At 40.8% G+C, this 18,967-nt stretch overlaps 1 protein-coding gene across 5 annotated transcripts in view; it reads right to left on the bottom strand.

The window, feature by feature from the left end:
* Positions 1–18,967, bottom strand: part of XRCC4 (X-ray repair cross complementing 4) — a 245,006-nt gene that overhangs the window by 94,886 nt on the left and 131,153 nt on the right. For all 5 annotated transcript variants that reach the window (XM_029060796.2, XM_029060782.2, XM_029060774.2 and 2 more), the window contains exons 5-6: positions 16,572–16,724; positions 15,130–15,236 (exon numbers count right to left, since the gene is read on the bottom strand). In XM_029060796.2, the coding sequence (XP_028916629.1) occupies positions 15,130–15,236; positions 16,572–16,724 (260 nt within the window). The remainder of the gene's footprint in view (positions 1–15,129; positions 15,237–16,571; positions 16,725–18,967) is intronic.

An 18,967-nucleotide genomic window follows, 5' to 3' on the forward strand; every position in this document is an offset into this window, starting at 1 on the left:
AAAAAGCCCTTTGAATATACACAGTAGAAATGTGCAATATTGGTAGGACGGTTGTTACCTTTTATTAAATGGAGATTTAAAACAGAGGGAAAGACAAAAAAAAGTAGTGTTGTTCTGGAAGTGCATAAAACACATTTCGTGGTATATAAAATTAGCTAGCAAAGGGAATTGTGACTCACTTTTACTGTTAAAATATGACGAATCCAAGCAAACTGGTCTCTTAGGCAGCTTACAATCAATCATGGTCAATGTAATCTGAGTGTAAGAGGCAAACTAGCCAAGGACAAGGAATGAATAGAGTGCTTTAATGCTCATTTGGACAAAACACAATGTTTAAATAAGTGTTAGGATGACGCTCGATGAAAACGACCAGTATAAAACACACTTTGTCCTTTAAAGATAGGTAAGAAACCATGCCAAAAGAAAGCCCTAACTACCGAGCTTTGTTTAGCATTGTGACGGGGCATAAAATAAACAGTTAGGCCAAACTGATGTTGAGCCAATGAAAGCATAAGCAGGTAATAAGTATAAACAGTCAAAGCCCATAAATATTGTGCTTTAATTATTTAAACATACTGGCAGGTACAACGATTTACAAAGAAGCATCCAGGTCCACTTTCATGTACCCTTTACCCATTTCAAACCCATTCAAACTATGTGACAAGAGATGACATTTTATCAGCCTTTTGACAAGATACCTCATTAATGCCACGGTAATTTCTGGTTTAGAGTGGTGAGGGATTTACTAGTTAATATTCACAATTAATTTAGGAAGTTCTACACAAAATTTGTGAAGCTGCTATAACCCGCATGATTATTTCTTCAGCCTCAGGCACACCGAACTCCTTGTAGATTTTTCTGTCATTTTTCTTTATTTTAAAACGCACAGCATTTATGGGAATGAAGAGACCCAGAGATTGATTTTAAAGGGATAGGCTTGAAGGTGAAGGCAGCTCCAATATTAAAACTATTTGCATGTCTAGAGTAGACGTATGCTGATTGCTGAAGTGTACTCCCCCAAACGCTTACTACACTGCTCTGCCTATAGTAAGTGCTTAATACATATTGACTGACTGAAGTCAAGAACCTTCATTCATTCAATCATATTTATGAGAAGCAGCGTGGCTCAGTGGAAAGAGCCCGGGCTTGGGAGTCAGAGGTCATGGGTTCTAATCAGGTCAGCTGTGTGACCTTGGGCAAGTCACCTATCTTCTCTGGGCCTCAGTGACCTCATCTGTAAAATAGGGATGAAGACCGCGAGCCCTATGTGGGACAACCTGATTACCTTGTATCTAACCCAGCGCTTAGAACAGTGCTTGGCACATAGTAAGCACTTAACAAATACCAACATTATTATATTATTATTAAGCACTTACTGTGTGCAAAGCACTGTTCAAAGAACAGGAGTTCCAGTTGTCACAGAAGAGGTTCTACTGAGTCACCCTCATTTTTAACTGGATCACACTGCCCACTCTCTCTTAGACCTTGGACTATGTTTCAGAAAGGATTCAGGGGGTTTATAAATAAAAATGAAAAATAAAAAATATAACCCCCCGCATCAGATGGAAACTCCTCACCACTGGTTTTCAAGCACTCAATTAACTCACCCCCAGGCCACACACTTCGCTCCTCTACACCAAAGTTATTATTGTACCTCAGCCTTGCCTGTCTTGTTGCTGACCCCTTGCCCACGTCTTCTCCCTTTGGCCTGGAATCCTTTCCCCCTCCATATAACGGACCACCACTCTCCTCACCTTCTAAGTCTTCTCCAATTAAGCCTGCTTTCCCCCTTCTTCTTCTCTCTTCTGTTTCACCTATGCATTTGGATCTATATCCTTGAAACACCTGATATTCACCCCACCCTCAGTCCCACAGAATTTATGTACATATCTGTAATTTGTTTATTTATACTATTGTCTATTTCACACCCCCACCCCAGATTGTAAAACTCCTTGTTTAGGGAATGTGAATAACTCAGTTGAATTGAAGGCTCCCAAACACTTAGTACAGGGCTCTGCACACAGAGAGTGCCCAAATACCAGTGATTGGTGGAAGCCTCAGGCATAGTAAATAAATGAGAAGTAAAACAACTTTTTTGTGAAGGTGTAAGTACCCGGATTGGTATTTGATAAGTGCTTACTATGTGCAGAGCACTGTTCTAAGCACTGGGGCAGATACAGGGTAATCAGGTTGTTCCACGTGAGGCTCACAGTCTTCATCCCCATTTTCCAGATGAGGACACTGAGGCACAGAGAAGTGAAGTGACTTGCTCAAAGTCACACAGCTGGCAAGCGGCAGAGCCAAGATTAGAACCCACCACCTCTGACTCCCAGGCCCGGGCTCTTGCCACTGAGACACGCTGCTTCTCAGTACCTGGGTGAAAGTGAATTTCAACTGAAATATTCTGCACTGGAGAAAACAACAGTGGAATCTAAAGTCCACTAAAAAGAAAATGTCTTTTTCTGTGATGATGCGTACTGGGTATTTAACTGAATTTTATATGCCTTATACATGTGGGAGTTTTGCTTATCTTGGCACCAGCTTTTTGGTTGGTTTAGGTTTGAAAACTGTGAGCAGCTAAGAGCGTTTTTGGAGAGAGACAATCCATGGGATAAGTAGTAGAAGATGGAACAGACAACCTTGGGGAATCTTGAGCGTCTGCGCTTGGTTAGTGTTCTTAATCAGCAGGCCCCCTGAAGTCAGTTGGAAAGGCTTAAACTTTAAAAATGGTCAGCATTGCCAGTGAAGAGATGCTGTAATAGCCCAGTCCCTCTTTCATCTAAGAATATTTATTTTTACATTGGAGTGACAAAGAATAGTCTGACCTTCATAGATAAATATATTAGTGTACTGAGTTCTTATATTTCAAAATGCTGACATTACTCTGTAATGAAACAGCTGTTAAATGGTCATGAATGAGAATTTTTAGAATTGCACAATCAAATCAGATATGATTGCCTATGATAATATTGATGTATTTAGAGGTAGGGAGTCTAGTAGCCTCACAGTCAGCTCTAATCTGCAAAGACTTATTGTCAGATTTTATAGAAAAACTCTAATTACACCACTATGAGTTGGGAGTTTATGCAGTAATCTATGACCAAGCACACTTTTGGAAGATAATTTTCCTAAGGAATACGGCATTTGGGGCCAGATTCTGTGCGTGACAGATGCAATATTAAGCCCCAACCTTGTGATGGGTAAGTGGAACCAACATTTTTGTAGCCACCCAGCACTTGTCCCATCTCTAAGTTCCCTCTGGGATCCCTAATGTCAATCTGCACAGCTGGAAAGATTGTACATCATGTTTTGCATTCTCTGGGTGTGAGGGATGGGGATGGGGGTCTCTGCAGCCCAGGCAATCTGGAGTCAGGAGTGCTGGCCAGCTGTGGTCAATCTAGTAAACTCCTGGGCCCTCAGGATTTGTACACTTGGAAGCTACCTTGTGGAAAATATACCCTCCCAGAAGGCTAGCATGGCCACTGATGACCTCGCATATACCAGATGTGCTTTTGAAGACCCACCTTTGATGACCTCAAAGTAACAAGTGCTACATGCTCATATCACCTGGAAACTGTTATAGAAATCTGAAGAGCCCAGAAGTTAACTCCGTGAGGACTCCTGACTTTATTCCAGAGCCAGTGAGTTCCCCTCCTGGGTCTCTGTCATTAGGGGACCTGATTCCAAGCCACGGGAATTGGTAGCAAGAGCTGAGACTTGGCACTCTAAATGAAAACCATTGCTTGGTAGCAGTAGTGGAAGAAATGGTAATTAATGAACCTCTGAGTACAGAGCATTTAGTGTTTGGGAATTACAGTAGTCTATTGGGATTAGCAGAGAATCGGTTGGACCAACTCCTGCGAATTAGGTGAGGCTGCAAATACCATATGCGCCAGAAGGCAACTGCACTTAAAACACCAGAAAGTCTGTCGTACAACTCATGGCCACCTGGGCTGTGTGAGAGAGGAGAGGGAAAGTGGCAAGGTTGTGGCTGCTGGTGACCAGAGGGACAGCAGGGGTTGAGGGCAGTTACAGAGCCCACCACATGGTCCCAAATATGGGTCCAGTCGATAGAAAATAGACAAAACCATGAACAAAAAAATTCTCAAATGCCAAAGGACTTCTCTACAAAAGAAAAACAGGACACATTACCAGCCCACAAGCAGCTTATACTGTAATGATGGAGTTTGACATGGAAATAGTAATGAATGATAGAATCCAAATAAGTAAAATCAGTCATATAAGTGTGTATACACATATAGGGAAGGAGCGTGGCTCAGTGGAAAGAGCCTGGGCTTGGGAGTCAGAGGTCATGGGTTCGACTCCCGGATCTGCCACTTGTCAGCTGTGTGACTGTGGGCAAGTCACTTCACTTCTCTGGGCCTCCGTTACCTCATCTGTAAAATGGGGATTAACTGTGAGCCTCACGTGGGACAACCTGATTACCCTGTATCTACCCCAGCGCTTAGAACAGTGCTCTGCACATAGTAAGCGCTTAAATACCAACATTATTATTATATATCTATATACACACACATATATATCACCAGCTGAACATTTAATTTTATTATTTATATATATATATATATATATAATATATATATATATGTGTGTGTGTGTCTACATACATATACTGAATGAATGAATGTGTGTATATATATGTGCACATATATATACATATCCAGAAAAGGTATGAATAAATCCTTGAGTGCAAGTTGCAGCTACGGTTTGATAAGATTGAGGGTGCTGATAACTAGTCAGGGAAAGCTTGATTCAAGTTTTTGAGGGTCCTGTATGAACATGAGACCAACAGTTTGCCTGCCATGATGTTAGGTCACAGTTTAAGATAAATGGGCAGAAGACCAGGGTAGCATGCCAAGGAGGACACTAAATCTGTTTCCCTGGTTTACAAAGGGTCTTTGCCTAAAGCAGGCTGGTGAGTTAGACAGAGAGGCAAAGATAATCAAACAGGGCAGGGTCAACAATCTAGCAAGTCACAATAGAGTGATTGAAGAGCCAGCTGTGGCTCCTGAGCTGCAGATAAATACCACAGGAACATAAAATACTGTTCCTCCTTACTTCAATTTCTGTTGAAATTTACTGTTCCTCCTTCAATTTCTGCATAACAAGTTATCAGCTATAGAAGAATACTTAGAAACTGAATATCCTGACAGAGCCGATCTAATTCTCTCACACTGCTTGACACAATTCAGAGCTGGATCTGCCTCTCTTGAGCTAATTTCTGGAGTAAGTAAACAGAACTATCAAGGAGCAACAACACAGAGAAACATTTTAATTCCTCCAATATTACCCTTCTATTCTGGAGGAAACTGAACTGGCTCTCTGAATTTATCACAGCATTTGCTTTTGTGATCAAATCGGATCAGTAGAGCCCCAGACAAAGGCTAATAAACATCTGTGCTGTCAGCTTCAATTTTTAAAGAGGGAATCATTCTGAAGTTCTGGTTGGATGAGCTGCCAATCACACCTTCTGATACTCAGAGTCACAGAGACCAGAGCAGTGAATACCCAAGCATTCAAATGACAGCACTTCATTTGGGTGGCTTTATTATACAAAATCATAGGCCAATTTCCTTATTTATCATTGGAAAATAGCCATTGAAAAGATGGTGGTCATTTACATATTATGCCACTTGGAATGAAAATTTTACAAAGATGGGATTGTTCACTTATTTTTACTGAACTACTCTGCATCAGTAATTGCCTGACAATATTACCCTCAGCCCCTTTTCACACTCAGAACCGACAGAAAAACAACAATTTTGAGTAATTATGTTAAAAGTATTATTATTTACTTTTTCCTAAATATTATATACTTCCAGAGAGCTCCTAAATAATGTGTTTCAGAGGAGTGGGAGAAAGAGCTTTTGTTCTCAGGAGATTTAAAGATTTTTCTAGATTAGGCTCACATTAATTGGTTTTCAAAGATGAAACTTATCTTGTAATAGCAGGGACTATATCCTGGCATGAAGTCTATCACTTTTGTTTAAATCCATCAGTAAGGACTGACATTAATGAAGTCCCCATATTCAAAAATCTAATTTTAATATCACTTGCATCATTCACTTAGATATGCTTCACAAAATGGAATGATGGGATGATATCCATAGATGTACAGAATGTGTAGAAAATCTAAATGCATATGGCAATAAATCTAAGTGTGGGCTTCGTAAATCAAATAAAGCAGCCCTATCTGGGGTGGAATAAAAAAATTGATGACAGTTTGAAAAATTGAGAGATTACATTTATTTTTTAATAGCCTGAACAAGATTTTGCATACTAGTCAACTACTATTTGAAGAATTTCATGCCCAATAAGGTTTTGAGTTTGTATTATGTGCAGAGAATAATAATAATAATTGTGATCTTTGTTTAGTGCTTACTATGTGCCAAGCACTGAACTAAGTGCCGGGGTGGATTCAAGATAATCAAGCCCCATATGGGGCTCGCAATCTAAGAAGGAGGGAGAATAGATATTGATTCCAAATTTTGCAGATGAGGGAACTGGAGCACAGAGAGGGTCACACAGCAGACAAGTGGCAGAGTCAGGTTTCGAACCCAGGTCCTCTCTTTCCCAGGCCCATGCTCTTTCCAGTAAGCCAGGCTGCTTCTCTTACAATAGCTAAATAATAGAAATGATGGTATTAAGTGCTTACTATGTTCCAAGCACTGTTCTAAGCGTTGAGGTGATACAAGGTAATCAGGTTGTCCCACGTGGGGCTCACAGTCTTCATCCCCATTTTAAAGATGAGGTAACTGAGGCCCAGAGAGGTTAAGTGACTTGCCCAAAGTCACACAGCTGGCAAGCGGTGGAGCCGGGATTAGAACCCACGATCTCTGACTCCCTAGCCCGCGCTCTTTCCACTAAGCCACGCTGCTTCTCTGCTCTTTTTCCTTTCAGATAAACAGTGACTGCCATAATAATGGGTTGTTCAATTCCATTTGGATTCAATCTTGTATTGAATAGTACAAATAAGAATAATGACGATGATATTTATATATGCTTACTCTGTGCCGAGCCCTATGCCAAATACTAGAAAATTGGATTGGACATAGTTCTTGGCTCAAAGGGGCTCACAGTGAAAGAGGTGAAGAAGAAATCCTCTTTTACAGAAGAGGAAACCGATGCACAGAGAAGTTGAGTGGCTTCCCCAAGATCATTTAGCATGTAGGCAATTCAACAGGAACTAAAAAACCCAGTTCTCCTGACTCCCAGTCCCATTCTCCTTTCACTAAGTTACTGTTTAGCACACCTCTCTAATGGCAAACACCTTGTATAGTGTAAAAATAAAAATTTTATTCATTGTGTTTTTCGTTAAGCACCTTCTTTGTGCCAAGTACTGCGCTAAGTGCAAGGGTATATGCAAGATAATCAGGTCCTATATGGGGATCACAATCTAAGTAGGAGAGAGAACTGATCCCAAATCGTACATTCCAAGTGCTTAGTACAGTATTCTGCATACAGTAAGCGCTCAATAAATACAATTAAATGAATGAATCCCCAGTTTGCAGATGAGGGAATTGAGGCACAAAAAGCAACTTGCCCAAGGTCACAAGGCAGACAAATGGCAGAGCAGGAATTAGAACCCAGGTCCTCCTCTGCCTCCCAGGCCCCTACTCCTTCCACTAACTCATGCTGTTTCTCATAAATATTCTTAAAGTTATTATGTTTCTTAGCGCTTACTATGTGCCCAGCACTATACTAAGCACTGGGTTAGATACAAATTAATCACACCAGACACAGTCCCTGTCCCACATGGGGCTCTTAGTCTAGAGGAAAGGGAGAAGGGGTACTTAATCATTGTACAGAAAAAGAAATGGAGGCACAGAGATGTTAAGTGACTTGCCAAAGGTTACACAGGAGACAAGTATCAGGGCTTGGTTTTGAACCCAGGTCTTCTGCCTCCAGGCCCGTCCTCTGCCTGCCAAGCCCGGCCTCTTTCTGCAGGCAAGAGACATACCCAGTGATACTAGAGAAACAGAACAAATCTAGTTGTTTGCCAAAATTTCTCTGGCTACTGCACAGCATTAGTAGAAGACTATCTGTGCAAGCAGATAAGATAAATAAGATAAATATATCTGGGATGGACAAAATACATCCTGCCAAGCTATTCAATCTAGCCTGTGGGCCAATCTCCTGGCTCCTAACTCGATCTGCGCTGGCCCTAGATCCCGGTAGCATCTGCCTGTCACATTACAATCCCAAGATTGGTGGCATGTAAGTCTAGGCCAGCTCCAGATCAAACTATTGGAGAAGCAGTGTGGCCTATTTTAAAGAGCACGGGTCTGGGAGCCAGAGGACCTGGGCTCTAATCCTGGATCTACCATTTGTCTATTGTGTGACCTTGGAGAAGTCACCTAACTTCTCTGTGCCTCTGTTTCCTCATCAGTAAAATGGGAATTAAGACTGTGAGCCCCATGTGGGACATGGACTGATTAGCTTGTATCTACCCCAGTGCGTAATAATAATGTTGGTATTTGTTAAGCGCTTACTATGTGCAGAGCACTGTTCTAAGCGCTGGGGTAGATACAGGGTAATCAGGTTGTCCCTCGTGAGGCTCACAGTTAATCCCCACTTTACAGATGAGGTAACTGAGGCACAGAGAAATTAAGTGACTTGCCCACAGTCACACAGCTGACAAGTGGCAGAGCCGGGATTCGAACCCGTGACCTCTGACTCCGAAGACCAGGCTCTTTCCACTGAGCCAAGCCTGCACATTGTAGGCACATAAAGAATATCATTTAAAAAAAAAGGAAGGAGCTTCTGAAGGAGGAAGTGTTTGCACTCGGGAAATTCAAACTCTTCTTTTCCAAGCTCTGCCTTCACTATGCATTGGTGGCATTTACAAATCAAGGCAAAAGGGCCAAGGCCCCAAATAACTGCCCAGTGCTGGAAAATGTAAACGTTTGAATTTATGAAGGAGAGGATTTCTAAGGCTAGGCAAATGTTTCCAAAATATTTAAATTGAATGCAATGCCTGATGAAAATACCAATGGGGTATAAACTTAGTTTCTTTGATATTTAAAAGTAGCATCATATGAAAATGGAGGTCCAATAATGGGCCGATCTATTACATGGAATTTGGAAAAACCACACGGAAGTGTTCAGATATAGGACCTCGCTCCAAGCAAAGGCTTTCTATTTTGGATTGGGATATTAAAAACGGTCTAAACGAAAACCTTATGGATTGTAGGATCACAGGAATCTGCTACGGAAAGGCATTATCTGCCAAGAAGGAAAGAGAGTACAGAACCTCTCCATCTCTTTAACTGTGGATAATAATCCATAGTTCCTTTGCAGAATTATGGTATGTGTCAAAGACTATAAAACAATTCCAAAACTCTAATGGAAAAACATGACTCAAATGTTAAATACAGTATTCTAATCATTGGGCTGCCAAGGAGAAAATCTTCTGGTATCATGTGTGTTCGAATGGCCAAATTCTGGACCTCTCCGAGAGGATTTGGCCAGACAGAACGTAACTGTAGCAGCTCAGCTGGGAGTTAAAATGCGTTTGTTTTTCCCATGTCTTGGATCAAAGTTATTAACCAAAAGAAGCACACCAGTGTTGTTTTAGGTTTTACAAGAGACCTAAGGAAGACTTAAAATTCCACATTGTCCCGATGCACCACTCATTTCTAAGATGGGAGTCTGGGACCGTGGAAAGGGGACTGACAGCTGTTGCTCTTGGTATCACTGGAAAATCGGTTACTCTGCATCCTTGCTGTCATCTGAAGGCAGCAAACGGCCAACGCAGTCCTAGTTAGGAGCAGCCCGGAGGTGGGGGTGAAAGCAACACAAATTTAAAGTGTCGAAAATGCAAGGGAGCGGGAGATGTATATTCCTCAGGGAAAATGTGGGTGAACTCTGCGGATCTAAGACATCTAAAATACCCTTAAAAACATTATTTTTCTTTTTTTCAGCCTTGCCGCTCTTAAGTATTAATAATAATGTTGGTATTTGTTAAGCGCTTACTATGTGCCGAGCACTGTTCTAAGCACTGGGATAGACACAGGGGAATCAGGTTGTCCCACGTGGGGCTCACAGTCTTCATCCCCATTTTACAGATGAGGTAACTGAGGCACCGAGAAGTTAAGTGACTTGCCCAAAGTCACACAGCTGACAAGTGGCCGGGCCGGGATTCGAACCCATGACCTCTGACTCCAAAGCCCACGCTCCTTCCACTGAGCCACACTGCTTCTTAACGAGCCCCTTCCGATAAAGATCTGCCACAAAATCCATGGACTCCAGAGAGACCGAAAGAGTTCCATAAGCAAGGAGTCAACTTCCCCATTCAGCTTATTAGCCCTTCCTCTGGCTGAACTTGAGCCGTCTCCTTAACAAGCAGGGGGAAGAAAAAGTCCTGACAACTAAATTCCAAGGCTCAAAGTTTATTTTTTTCCCCCTTTAAAGCAGTTAACCTATATCCTAAGAAGTTGCAGAACTTAATAATTTTCTGCTCCTAATACTAAGAGTTAAAACATACAGCGTGCTGTTAAATGATCTTTAATTGGCAATTCCATGCTATCATTGTTCGTCATATTAGAAGGCTACATGGCGTATTGGGCTATCTGCCAGCGTCTATACGCCTGATAAGCCTAGCAATTGTTTCTAGGTTAAGTACACAAGTACTCTGACCTTGGGTTTAGGGACTGTTTGTTGGGCTTTCGATCAAAATGAGTCACCCTATCTCTGACTGCCGTAATATCTGGTTGGTTTGGCTGCTGCTGTTTTGCGGCATGGATAAAGTAGTGTATCAGCCATGTCCTCACATCGTTTCTTTTGCCCACCCTCCTTGCAATTGCTTAACTTTAGTTCATCACATAACAGCTGCTTAAGCAGTCTAATGTCATCCATCCTTCATGTACATCCAGTTTTTCAGAGCTTAGCTGCAGCAGGCGGGGGGTTCGGTCATGGCAGGCTGGCTGTTTTCCAGGACCTTTGTTAGTAATCCTCTCTTGCCTTTTGATTATGGGTCATATTAAAGAAACCAAGGCTTTCATCTTCATGCTAGTCCATCTGGTTTATTTCTCTTATTTGTCTCACTTCTGTAGGCGCAAAGAAGGAGGCTGACGACGATCACAACTTCGTAGACCCTTACCCTGATTTACAGACTACTAGTCTGAGAAGCAGCGTGGCTCAGTGGAAAGAGCATGGGCTTTGGAGTCAGAGGTCATGAGTTCGAATCCCGGCTCGGCCACTTGTCAGCTGTGTGACTGTGGGCAAGTCACTTAACTTCTCTGTGCCTCAGTTACCTCATCTGTAAAATGGGGATTAAGACTGTGAGCCCCACGTGGGACAACCTGATTCCCCTGTGTCTACCCCAGCGCTTAGAACAGTGCTCTGCATATAGTAAGCGCTTAACAAATACCAACATTATTATTATTATTAGTCTAATTTGCTTCACGGGCCTCCGTTAAATCACGATCCCGTAGACCATTACCCTGATTTAGAGATCGGTAGTCTAATTTGCTCCATGGGTCTGTGTTGACTCCAGGTGTGGTCAGTCGTCCACAATCAGTCCTGACCCTTGCCTCAAGATTAGTCATCAGTGAAGGGCATGGGCCTGGGAGTCGGAAGGACCTGGTTTCTAATCTTGATTCTACCACCTGTCTGCTGGGTGATCTTGGGCAAGTTACTTCACTTCTCTGGGCCTCAGTTACCTCATCTGCCAAATGGATATTAGGACCGTTAGCCCCATGCGTGACAGGGGCTGTTTCCAACCTGATTTGCTTGAATTGATCTCAATGTTTAGTGTCTGGGACATGATAAGCACTTAAATACCGCAATTATTATTATTATTATCACTACCAGTGTCCTATATTATCCTGGTGCCCTATAAAGTGATGGAACCTCTTTTTGTGTTAGATCATTTTCTTAACATTTTTGACCCGTGTTAAATATATTAAAACCTGCCAAAGAAGTAATATGATGATGTTTGGTGTGAGAAAGACCATTTTCAATATCATTTATTTCTCCTTTCTCATGCTGAGAACTTAAATCACTTCCTCTGGCTTGGAATTGGTTAACGTTTAGGTGGGTTAATTGGCAAAGAATGCTGACTTTATTTTATTATCTGTGCACCTGATTTGAAAAATGATAGCAAACTGGCCAAATATCTGCATTGGTTTGTCTTTTAGAATACTGCTCTGTGACTATAGGGAAACACTGCAGATTTTTAATGACCCCAACCTGTGGGCATTGGTTAATCAATCATTCAATGGTATTTATTGAGCACTTAATGTGTACAGAGCATTGTACTAAACACTTAGGAAAGTACAATACAACAGAGTTGGAAGATATGACCCCTGCTCACAAAGAATTTACTACAGTCTACATGGGAAGACCGATATAAAAATAAATTATGGATAGGGAAAAAGAGTATAAGGATATGAGTTGAAGTAGAGGGGAGGGGTGGATATGGGAAACAAAAGGGTTAGTCTGGGAAGGCCTCTTTGGAGGACATATGCTCTTAGGATGGCTTTGAAGGTGGAAGACTGGAGGACATAGGCACTTATGTGATTCGTGTATTCATCTTTCTTGTGACATCCAGCTATGTTAGAGAAACATGTGGGAGAACTAGATTTAGGATGAATTTTCAAAATTATGCAGGAAGGGAATAGTAAATAATTAGATTTCTGCTCTAAGAGCTACCAAACTACGGAAAACTCTTCCAATTTCAATAGAATGATCATATGAATATATATTTTGCGATTATAAACCTCATTTTAAATTTAATATTTGAAGGTTTTTCAGGACTCAATGCCGCTAAAGTTATTTTTCATTCAAATGGTATTTTTAATTAATATATTTCTATCTTTCTCTATTTTCCTTCTCAACCGAAGCTCATCACTTGCTGTTTCCATTTCAGCAACGCTTCCCAGGCTTTCTTTCACCCTTTCATGCCTGACAGCCACATTCCCCTTGCTTCTTTTGGTCCTTGGCCATCTCTTTTCTTTCATCCTCACTCTTCCCTCTCGTTCCTATTCCTTCAATATAAGCTGCAGAAAGACACTTAGGCTTTCATCTTCATACTAGTCCATCTGGTTTATTTCTCTTATTTGTCTCACTTCTGTAGGCGCAAAGAAAATAATCCCACTGGTCTAAATCTGTGCCTAGTGAAAGGCAGCAAGGACACGAGGAAAGAGCACCCATACGTGCTTGCGGTACCATATAGAGAAGCAGCATGGTGAACTGGATACAGCCCGGGCCTGGGAGTCAGAAGGTCATGGGTTCTAATCCCGGCTCTGCCACTTGTCCGCTGTGTGAGCTTGGCAAGTCATTTCACTTCTCTGTGCCTCAGTTTCCTCATCTGAGGATTGAGACTTTGAGTCCCATGTGGGACAGGGACTGTGTCCAATCCAATTTGCTTGTATCCACCCCAGTGCTTAGTATGGTACCTGGCACATAGGATACATGTAACAAATACAACATATAACAAATTACATGGGATCTGGGCTGGCCCTAGGAAATTCCATTCTAAATCCAGTAAATCTTAGTACTGGCATCATTTTTTTCTAGTAAAGTAGAAAATCATTACTAACCATCATGTAATAATTTTTCCCATTTGTGACTGCCCTCATTACTGATTGTTAGTGCATTATATATACAATCATGCTTCCTAAAAATAGAAGTATGTTTGCACAGAGCTTTAAGACTTGACTTCTCTTACTTGGCAAAGATGATCATATTGATCATTCTTGGTTTTCCAGATATGCTATTTCTGAACATATTTATCTCTGGATGCATCTAAAACATTCTTGGTATGTTTTCTAGCAAAGTCCAAAGATAATATGTGATTGTGGCAGATTAACTGATGCGGTAAATGATTTTTTTCATGCTTCAAGATGCCTAACTTCTGGATCTGTACAAGAATATGAGAATTTACTGAATGGGAACCATTGATCCCCTTGGTGACCTTGGGCAAGTCACTTACCCTCTCTCATTAACCTTAGAAAAGGATAACGACATAGGCTTATCTCCCATGGATTGACGTGGATTTAATAATTAATGACTCTAAAGCACTTTACAAGATGAGAATTATTACTAAGGTAGGTACGTAGTCTAATTTGAAGGGATAGTTTGAACAAAGATAGGGTTTATGCAATTAGACCAACCATTTTTTTCTGCTCCCTTTCTAGCTGTAGAGTCAGAACAACCTTCACTTACAAAGATAAATGCAAATATTCAGCTGCTTTGCATGGTTTTTTTTTTCCCTTTAACTATAAAGGCCATTTGTTTATTAAATCAGAATGAAAGGATCCATTTTGCAGTTTAAAATGTATTCTTACTCAGGATTTGTGGATTCTATTTTTTGAACTAAACTCAAGAATTGAAATCTGAGTTTCAATTTATATCTTGGCAAACTTCAATTTCCTGGATTTTTTTTTAAAGGAAAATCAGAAGGGGAAACTAAAATGCTAATAAAACATCCCCAAATATTCTTGCAAATAAAAAAGTGCATAAGGAACAGGATATTGTTGAGACAGATGTAAAGAAATGAAAATACCCATTAACTATCCCTTGAAAAAAATGGGACCTTCAATATAATGGAAAAGTTATAATTCCAAGTGTATTTAGGGTCCAAATATTTCAAAATAAATCCGACTAGTTTTTTCCCAAATTTAAATAATGCTTCCTACTTGAAAATGTCTTTTCAAAATGGCCTACACAAAACAAAGGACCCATTTCTCCAGCTCTCAGACATAACTGTATATTTCCTCTTCAAGTGTAATTTCCTTTGACTTCAAAGGGAGGTGTGCTGTTCTGAAAAGGAAGGAGAATCAAGCCTATTGTATCACTGAGAAATTGGAAGAAACACTGCTTCTCTTTCTATTTCAAGCTTCCATCACATCTGTACATCAAAGAATCATCTCGCATGCAAATAAGACATACATACAAAGACTCTTTATGTAAAGAGCAAAATAATTTACTTTCTATGTGGGATATACTACATAAAGAATTCATTTTTTTCAAGAGTTGAAAATAATGAAGTTCTAATTCCATATGCTCACTATCCTAAGATGGTTTGTCAAGAAATGCTCTAACTCTTTAGTTTCTCAATAGAACAAGGGACAGGTTCAACAAAGGAAATATATTCCACCTCACCTGGACCCACTGCAGAGGGCTCACTCTTATTTTCACTTTCCTCATCCGTAGTTTCATCATAGACACCATCTCTTTCAGGGCTATTTTGGACTTTGGGCGCCATGTCCCTAGGACCAAAGTAAAAAAAATTATTTTTCAGTACCACGCAATAAAAAGATTTTACACAACCACAGAGCATTTCCCCTAATATCTTTTAAAATAACAAAGCAATTCTGATTCAACCATTTATTATATTCAGCTTAAATGAATGAAAAAATACTTCACGCAATCAATACCAACTCTCATAAATAAATTAAAAACATTTCAGAGACATTAAGGAGTTGGAATTTCCCTCCATGATTCCACTCCCTGAAGTAATTCTTGATTCAGTCCCCTTTAACTAAAATATTGTTTTATATTTACCAAGGAAACTTAAGTACATGTCAACCAATCATATTTATTGAGTGCTTACTCTGTGCAGAGCACTGTAGTAAGTACTTGGGAGAGTAAAATATAACAATATAACAGACACATTCCCGTTCACAGAGAGCTTGCAGTCTAGAGGGGGAGACAGATATCAATATAAATAAATGACAGATACATACATAAGTGCCGTGGGGCTCGGAGGGGGAATAAATAAAGGGAGCAACTCAGGGTGAAGCAAAAAGGAATCAAAGTAATGGAAAAGAGGGCTTAGTCAGGGAAGGCCTCTTGGAGGCGATGTACCTTCACTGTGATTCCATAAATAATGTTCAGATTGATTATTGCACATTTGTTTACTGTTCAGACTTGGAAAATTTCTGCCCTAAGCTTTAATATGGGGCACGCAATATGTCAGAAGCAAATAATTGTAAAAGAGGGGAAAAAATCAATTATTATCGGTCCTGATTCTCTCCCTTTTCCTCCAGCACAACATGTTTAGGACTCCCCTGGCCTCGGAGCATGCTCACCAGGCTCATCTCTTTGACATGTATTTTTGCCAGCAGAGGGAAGTCAACGCGCTCAGCTAGCACATGGGCCCGGGAGCCAAAGGAGAGCAGCTGCAGCCAAGTAAAAACATATCTGAAGTTGGACAATATGGGAGGAGGTAAAACGGGGAGGCTCTTCTCCCACAGGAAGTTCTAAGCAGCAAAGGGAGAACCAAGGTCACCAACTGATAATTTTCTTCTAAAGAGCTCAAAGTATCTCACGACCATGATCGGTTGCAACATCGTGGTGAGATAGGTGGCAAGTATCACTGTGGGTAAGGAATTGATTTTACAAAGGAAGGTCAAATGATTCATCCATGGCCACCCATTGAGGCAATGGCAAAAAAGAGAATTCAATGCTCTTGGCATTGATTCATACAAATGTGCACCCTTTTTATCCTGGAAACACTTCTTAAGCCACCATTCATTAAAGAGCCATTTAAATTTATATAGCTTCATTTAGTAACAGGGCTTCCAATTAAAAATACCAAATACCTTTCACTCTGGGTGTCCTTTTCAGGTGCTTGGCCTTCATTTATCAATTTCTGTAGGCTTCTAATTTTGGCTTTCTTTTCATTCAGCACCAGAACAAATCGATTATACAGATCGGCCTCTAGCACTTCTTTGGCATTCACATATTTTTCCAACCTGAAATGACAAAACACAGATCATGTCTTAGCATTTGTGTTACTCATAAACTCGTCCTCTAGACTGGAAGTTCATTATGGTCAGGGAACTTATCTGCTAATTCTGTTGTATTATGCTTTCATAAGTGTTTAGTACAGTGCTCTGCACATAGTAAGCATTTAATAAATGCCACCGATTGATAATACTCTAAATATCTCAAGGAAAGCACAGACGCTCATTCCATCCCAGCAAATATTTTTATCAATACAGTTTAAGCACCCAACTGTACTTAGCTGCCCAATAGTCAGAGATAATTAGATCTACTAAATTCCCTTTAGTATTATATATGCTGAGCTGTAGCAAAAGCAGAAAACTAAATGCAATTAGATATTTCCTCCTCTTCCCAGAGATTTTAAAAATATAAATCTTGGACACCTGGTACATTGAAAGGGCTTAAGCTTCCAGATGATATTTGTGACCCACAATAACGTATAATAAGTACTTTTAATTCAGATATGTCTTAGATTCTTTATTCCTCTGGACCTTTTCCAGGTCTGTCCAAACAAGCTAGCGTGGAGTTGTATCAATTCTAATTCTCCAAAGCCCAAAGCAGAACTGCCAAGTGGGAGGAATTCAAAATGCATGCTGTATAAATGTATATCTAACAGGAATATCGAAGAGAAGCAGTGTGGCCTAGTGGATAGAGCACGGACCTAGAAATCAGAAGGATCTGGGTTCTAATCCTGACTCTGCCATTTGTCTGCTTTGTGACCTTAAGTGAATCACTTAACTTCTCTGTGACTCTGTTACCTCACCTGTAAAATGGGGATTAAGACTGTGACCCACATGTGGAACAGGGAATGTGACCCACCTGATTAACCTGAATCTACCCTAGTGCTTAGTACAGTGCCTGGCACATAGTAAGCACATATCAAAACAGAGTAAAAAAAGAAATTCTTATTCAACAACTAATCACCTTCTATATTGCAGGTTTTATCTGGGGGGGCCGGGGGCGTCAATTCTCTGGTTGACATTTTAAAATTGAGAGTTCTGGTTTTACAGGTCCTTGAATTGTGTCTGAAAACCTTGATTTGTTCACAGAAATTTCTTTTTCAGGTAGTTTGGTCTCTTCTCGGTCCATAGAGAACCTCATCAAGCTAGCAGGGAGCTTGCACATATGTCCCCAATACAGAAGGTGGTTCATACGTGAAGATTGGGATGTTGCCTCTGCTTCCAGATGCTCAAATGGTCTATGAAGCTCTTGAAGTTGGATAACCCTCTTTAGAAGCAATGGCATTAATTAGTAGTTCCAATATTTTGACTGTGACCACAAGAGCCCCATATCCCTCTTTAGACTAATTCTGGATCTGAAAACCTAGGAAATTCAATATAATTGATCATGTTAAGTGAAGCAGAAAGCACATATTTTTTTCAGGGACCAATAAAAATTAATCCGACTACTGTTCCTGGAAGGTGGGGTGGGGATGGAGAGCAGATGATGAAGTGAAAGATGCTAAGAGGCAGTGTTGCCTAATGGAAGGAGCCCAGGCCTTGGAGGCAGAGGACTTGGGTTCTAATCCCAGCTCTGCAAATTTCCTGATGTGTGACTCTGGATAAGCCATTTAACTTCTGCGTTCCTCAAGTTTCCTCATCTCTAAAATCGGAATTCAAAACATTTTGAACCTCCCCTTACACCGTGAGGGACGGGGATCGTATCAGCCTTTATTCTGTACCAGCCCCAGCACTTAGTACAGTACCTGACACATAGTAAGTGCTTAATAAACGCCACAACTATTATGCTGAAGAGAAGGGGCTGGAAGGCTCGGGAGTACAACTGCCAACATTTCCACTCCATGTTTGCTAGGGCATCAATCAGTCAATGGTATTTATTAATCACTTACAGTGTGCAGAGCACTGTACTAAGCATTTGGGAGAGTATAATACAATAAAGTTGGTAGACACAATTCCTGCCCATAAGTAGTTTACAGTCTAGAAGGGGCGGCAGTCGTTAAAATAAATTACCGGTAGGGGAAATGGCAGCATGGAAGGATGGAGATGTGCATAAATTGCTAGGGGGCTGAGCGTGGGGTCTATTTCAAGTGTTTAATAGGTGCCATCTGGGGAAGGCAGGTAGGAGAAATGAAGACTTAGTCAGGGAAGGATTCTTGGGGGAGAAGTGATTTCAGGAGGGCTTTGAAGGTGGAGGAATAGTGGTTTGTTGGATAGGAAGGGGGAGGGAGTTCCAGGCCAGAGGGAGGATGCGG

The sequence above is a fragment of the Ornithorhynchus anatinus genome, chromosome 1 (assembly GCF_004115215.2).
Source record: "Ornithorhynchus anatinus isolate Pmale09 chromosome 1, mOrnAna1.pri.v4, whole genome shotgun sequence".
NCBI lineage: Eukaryota > Metazoa > Chordata > Mammalia > Monotremata > Ornithorhynchidae > Ornithorhynchus > Ornithorhynchus anatinus.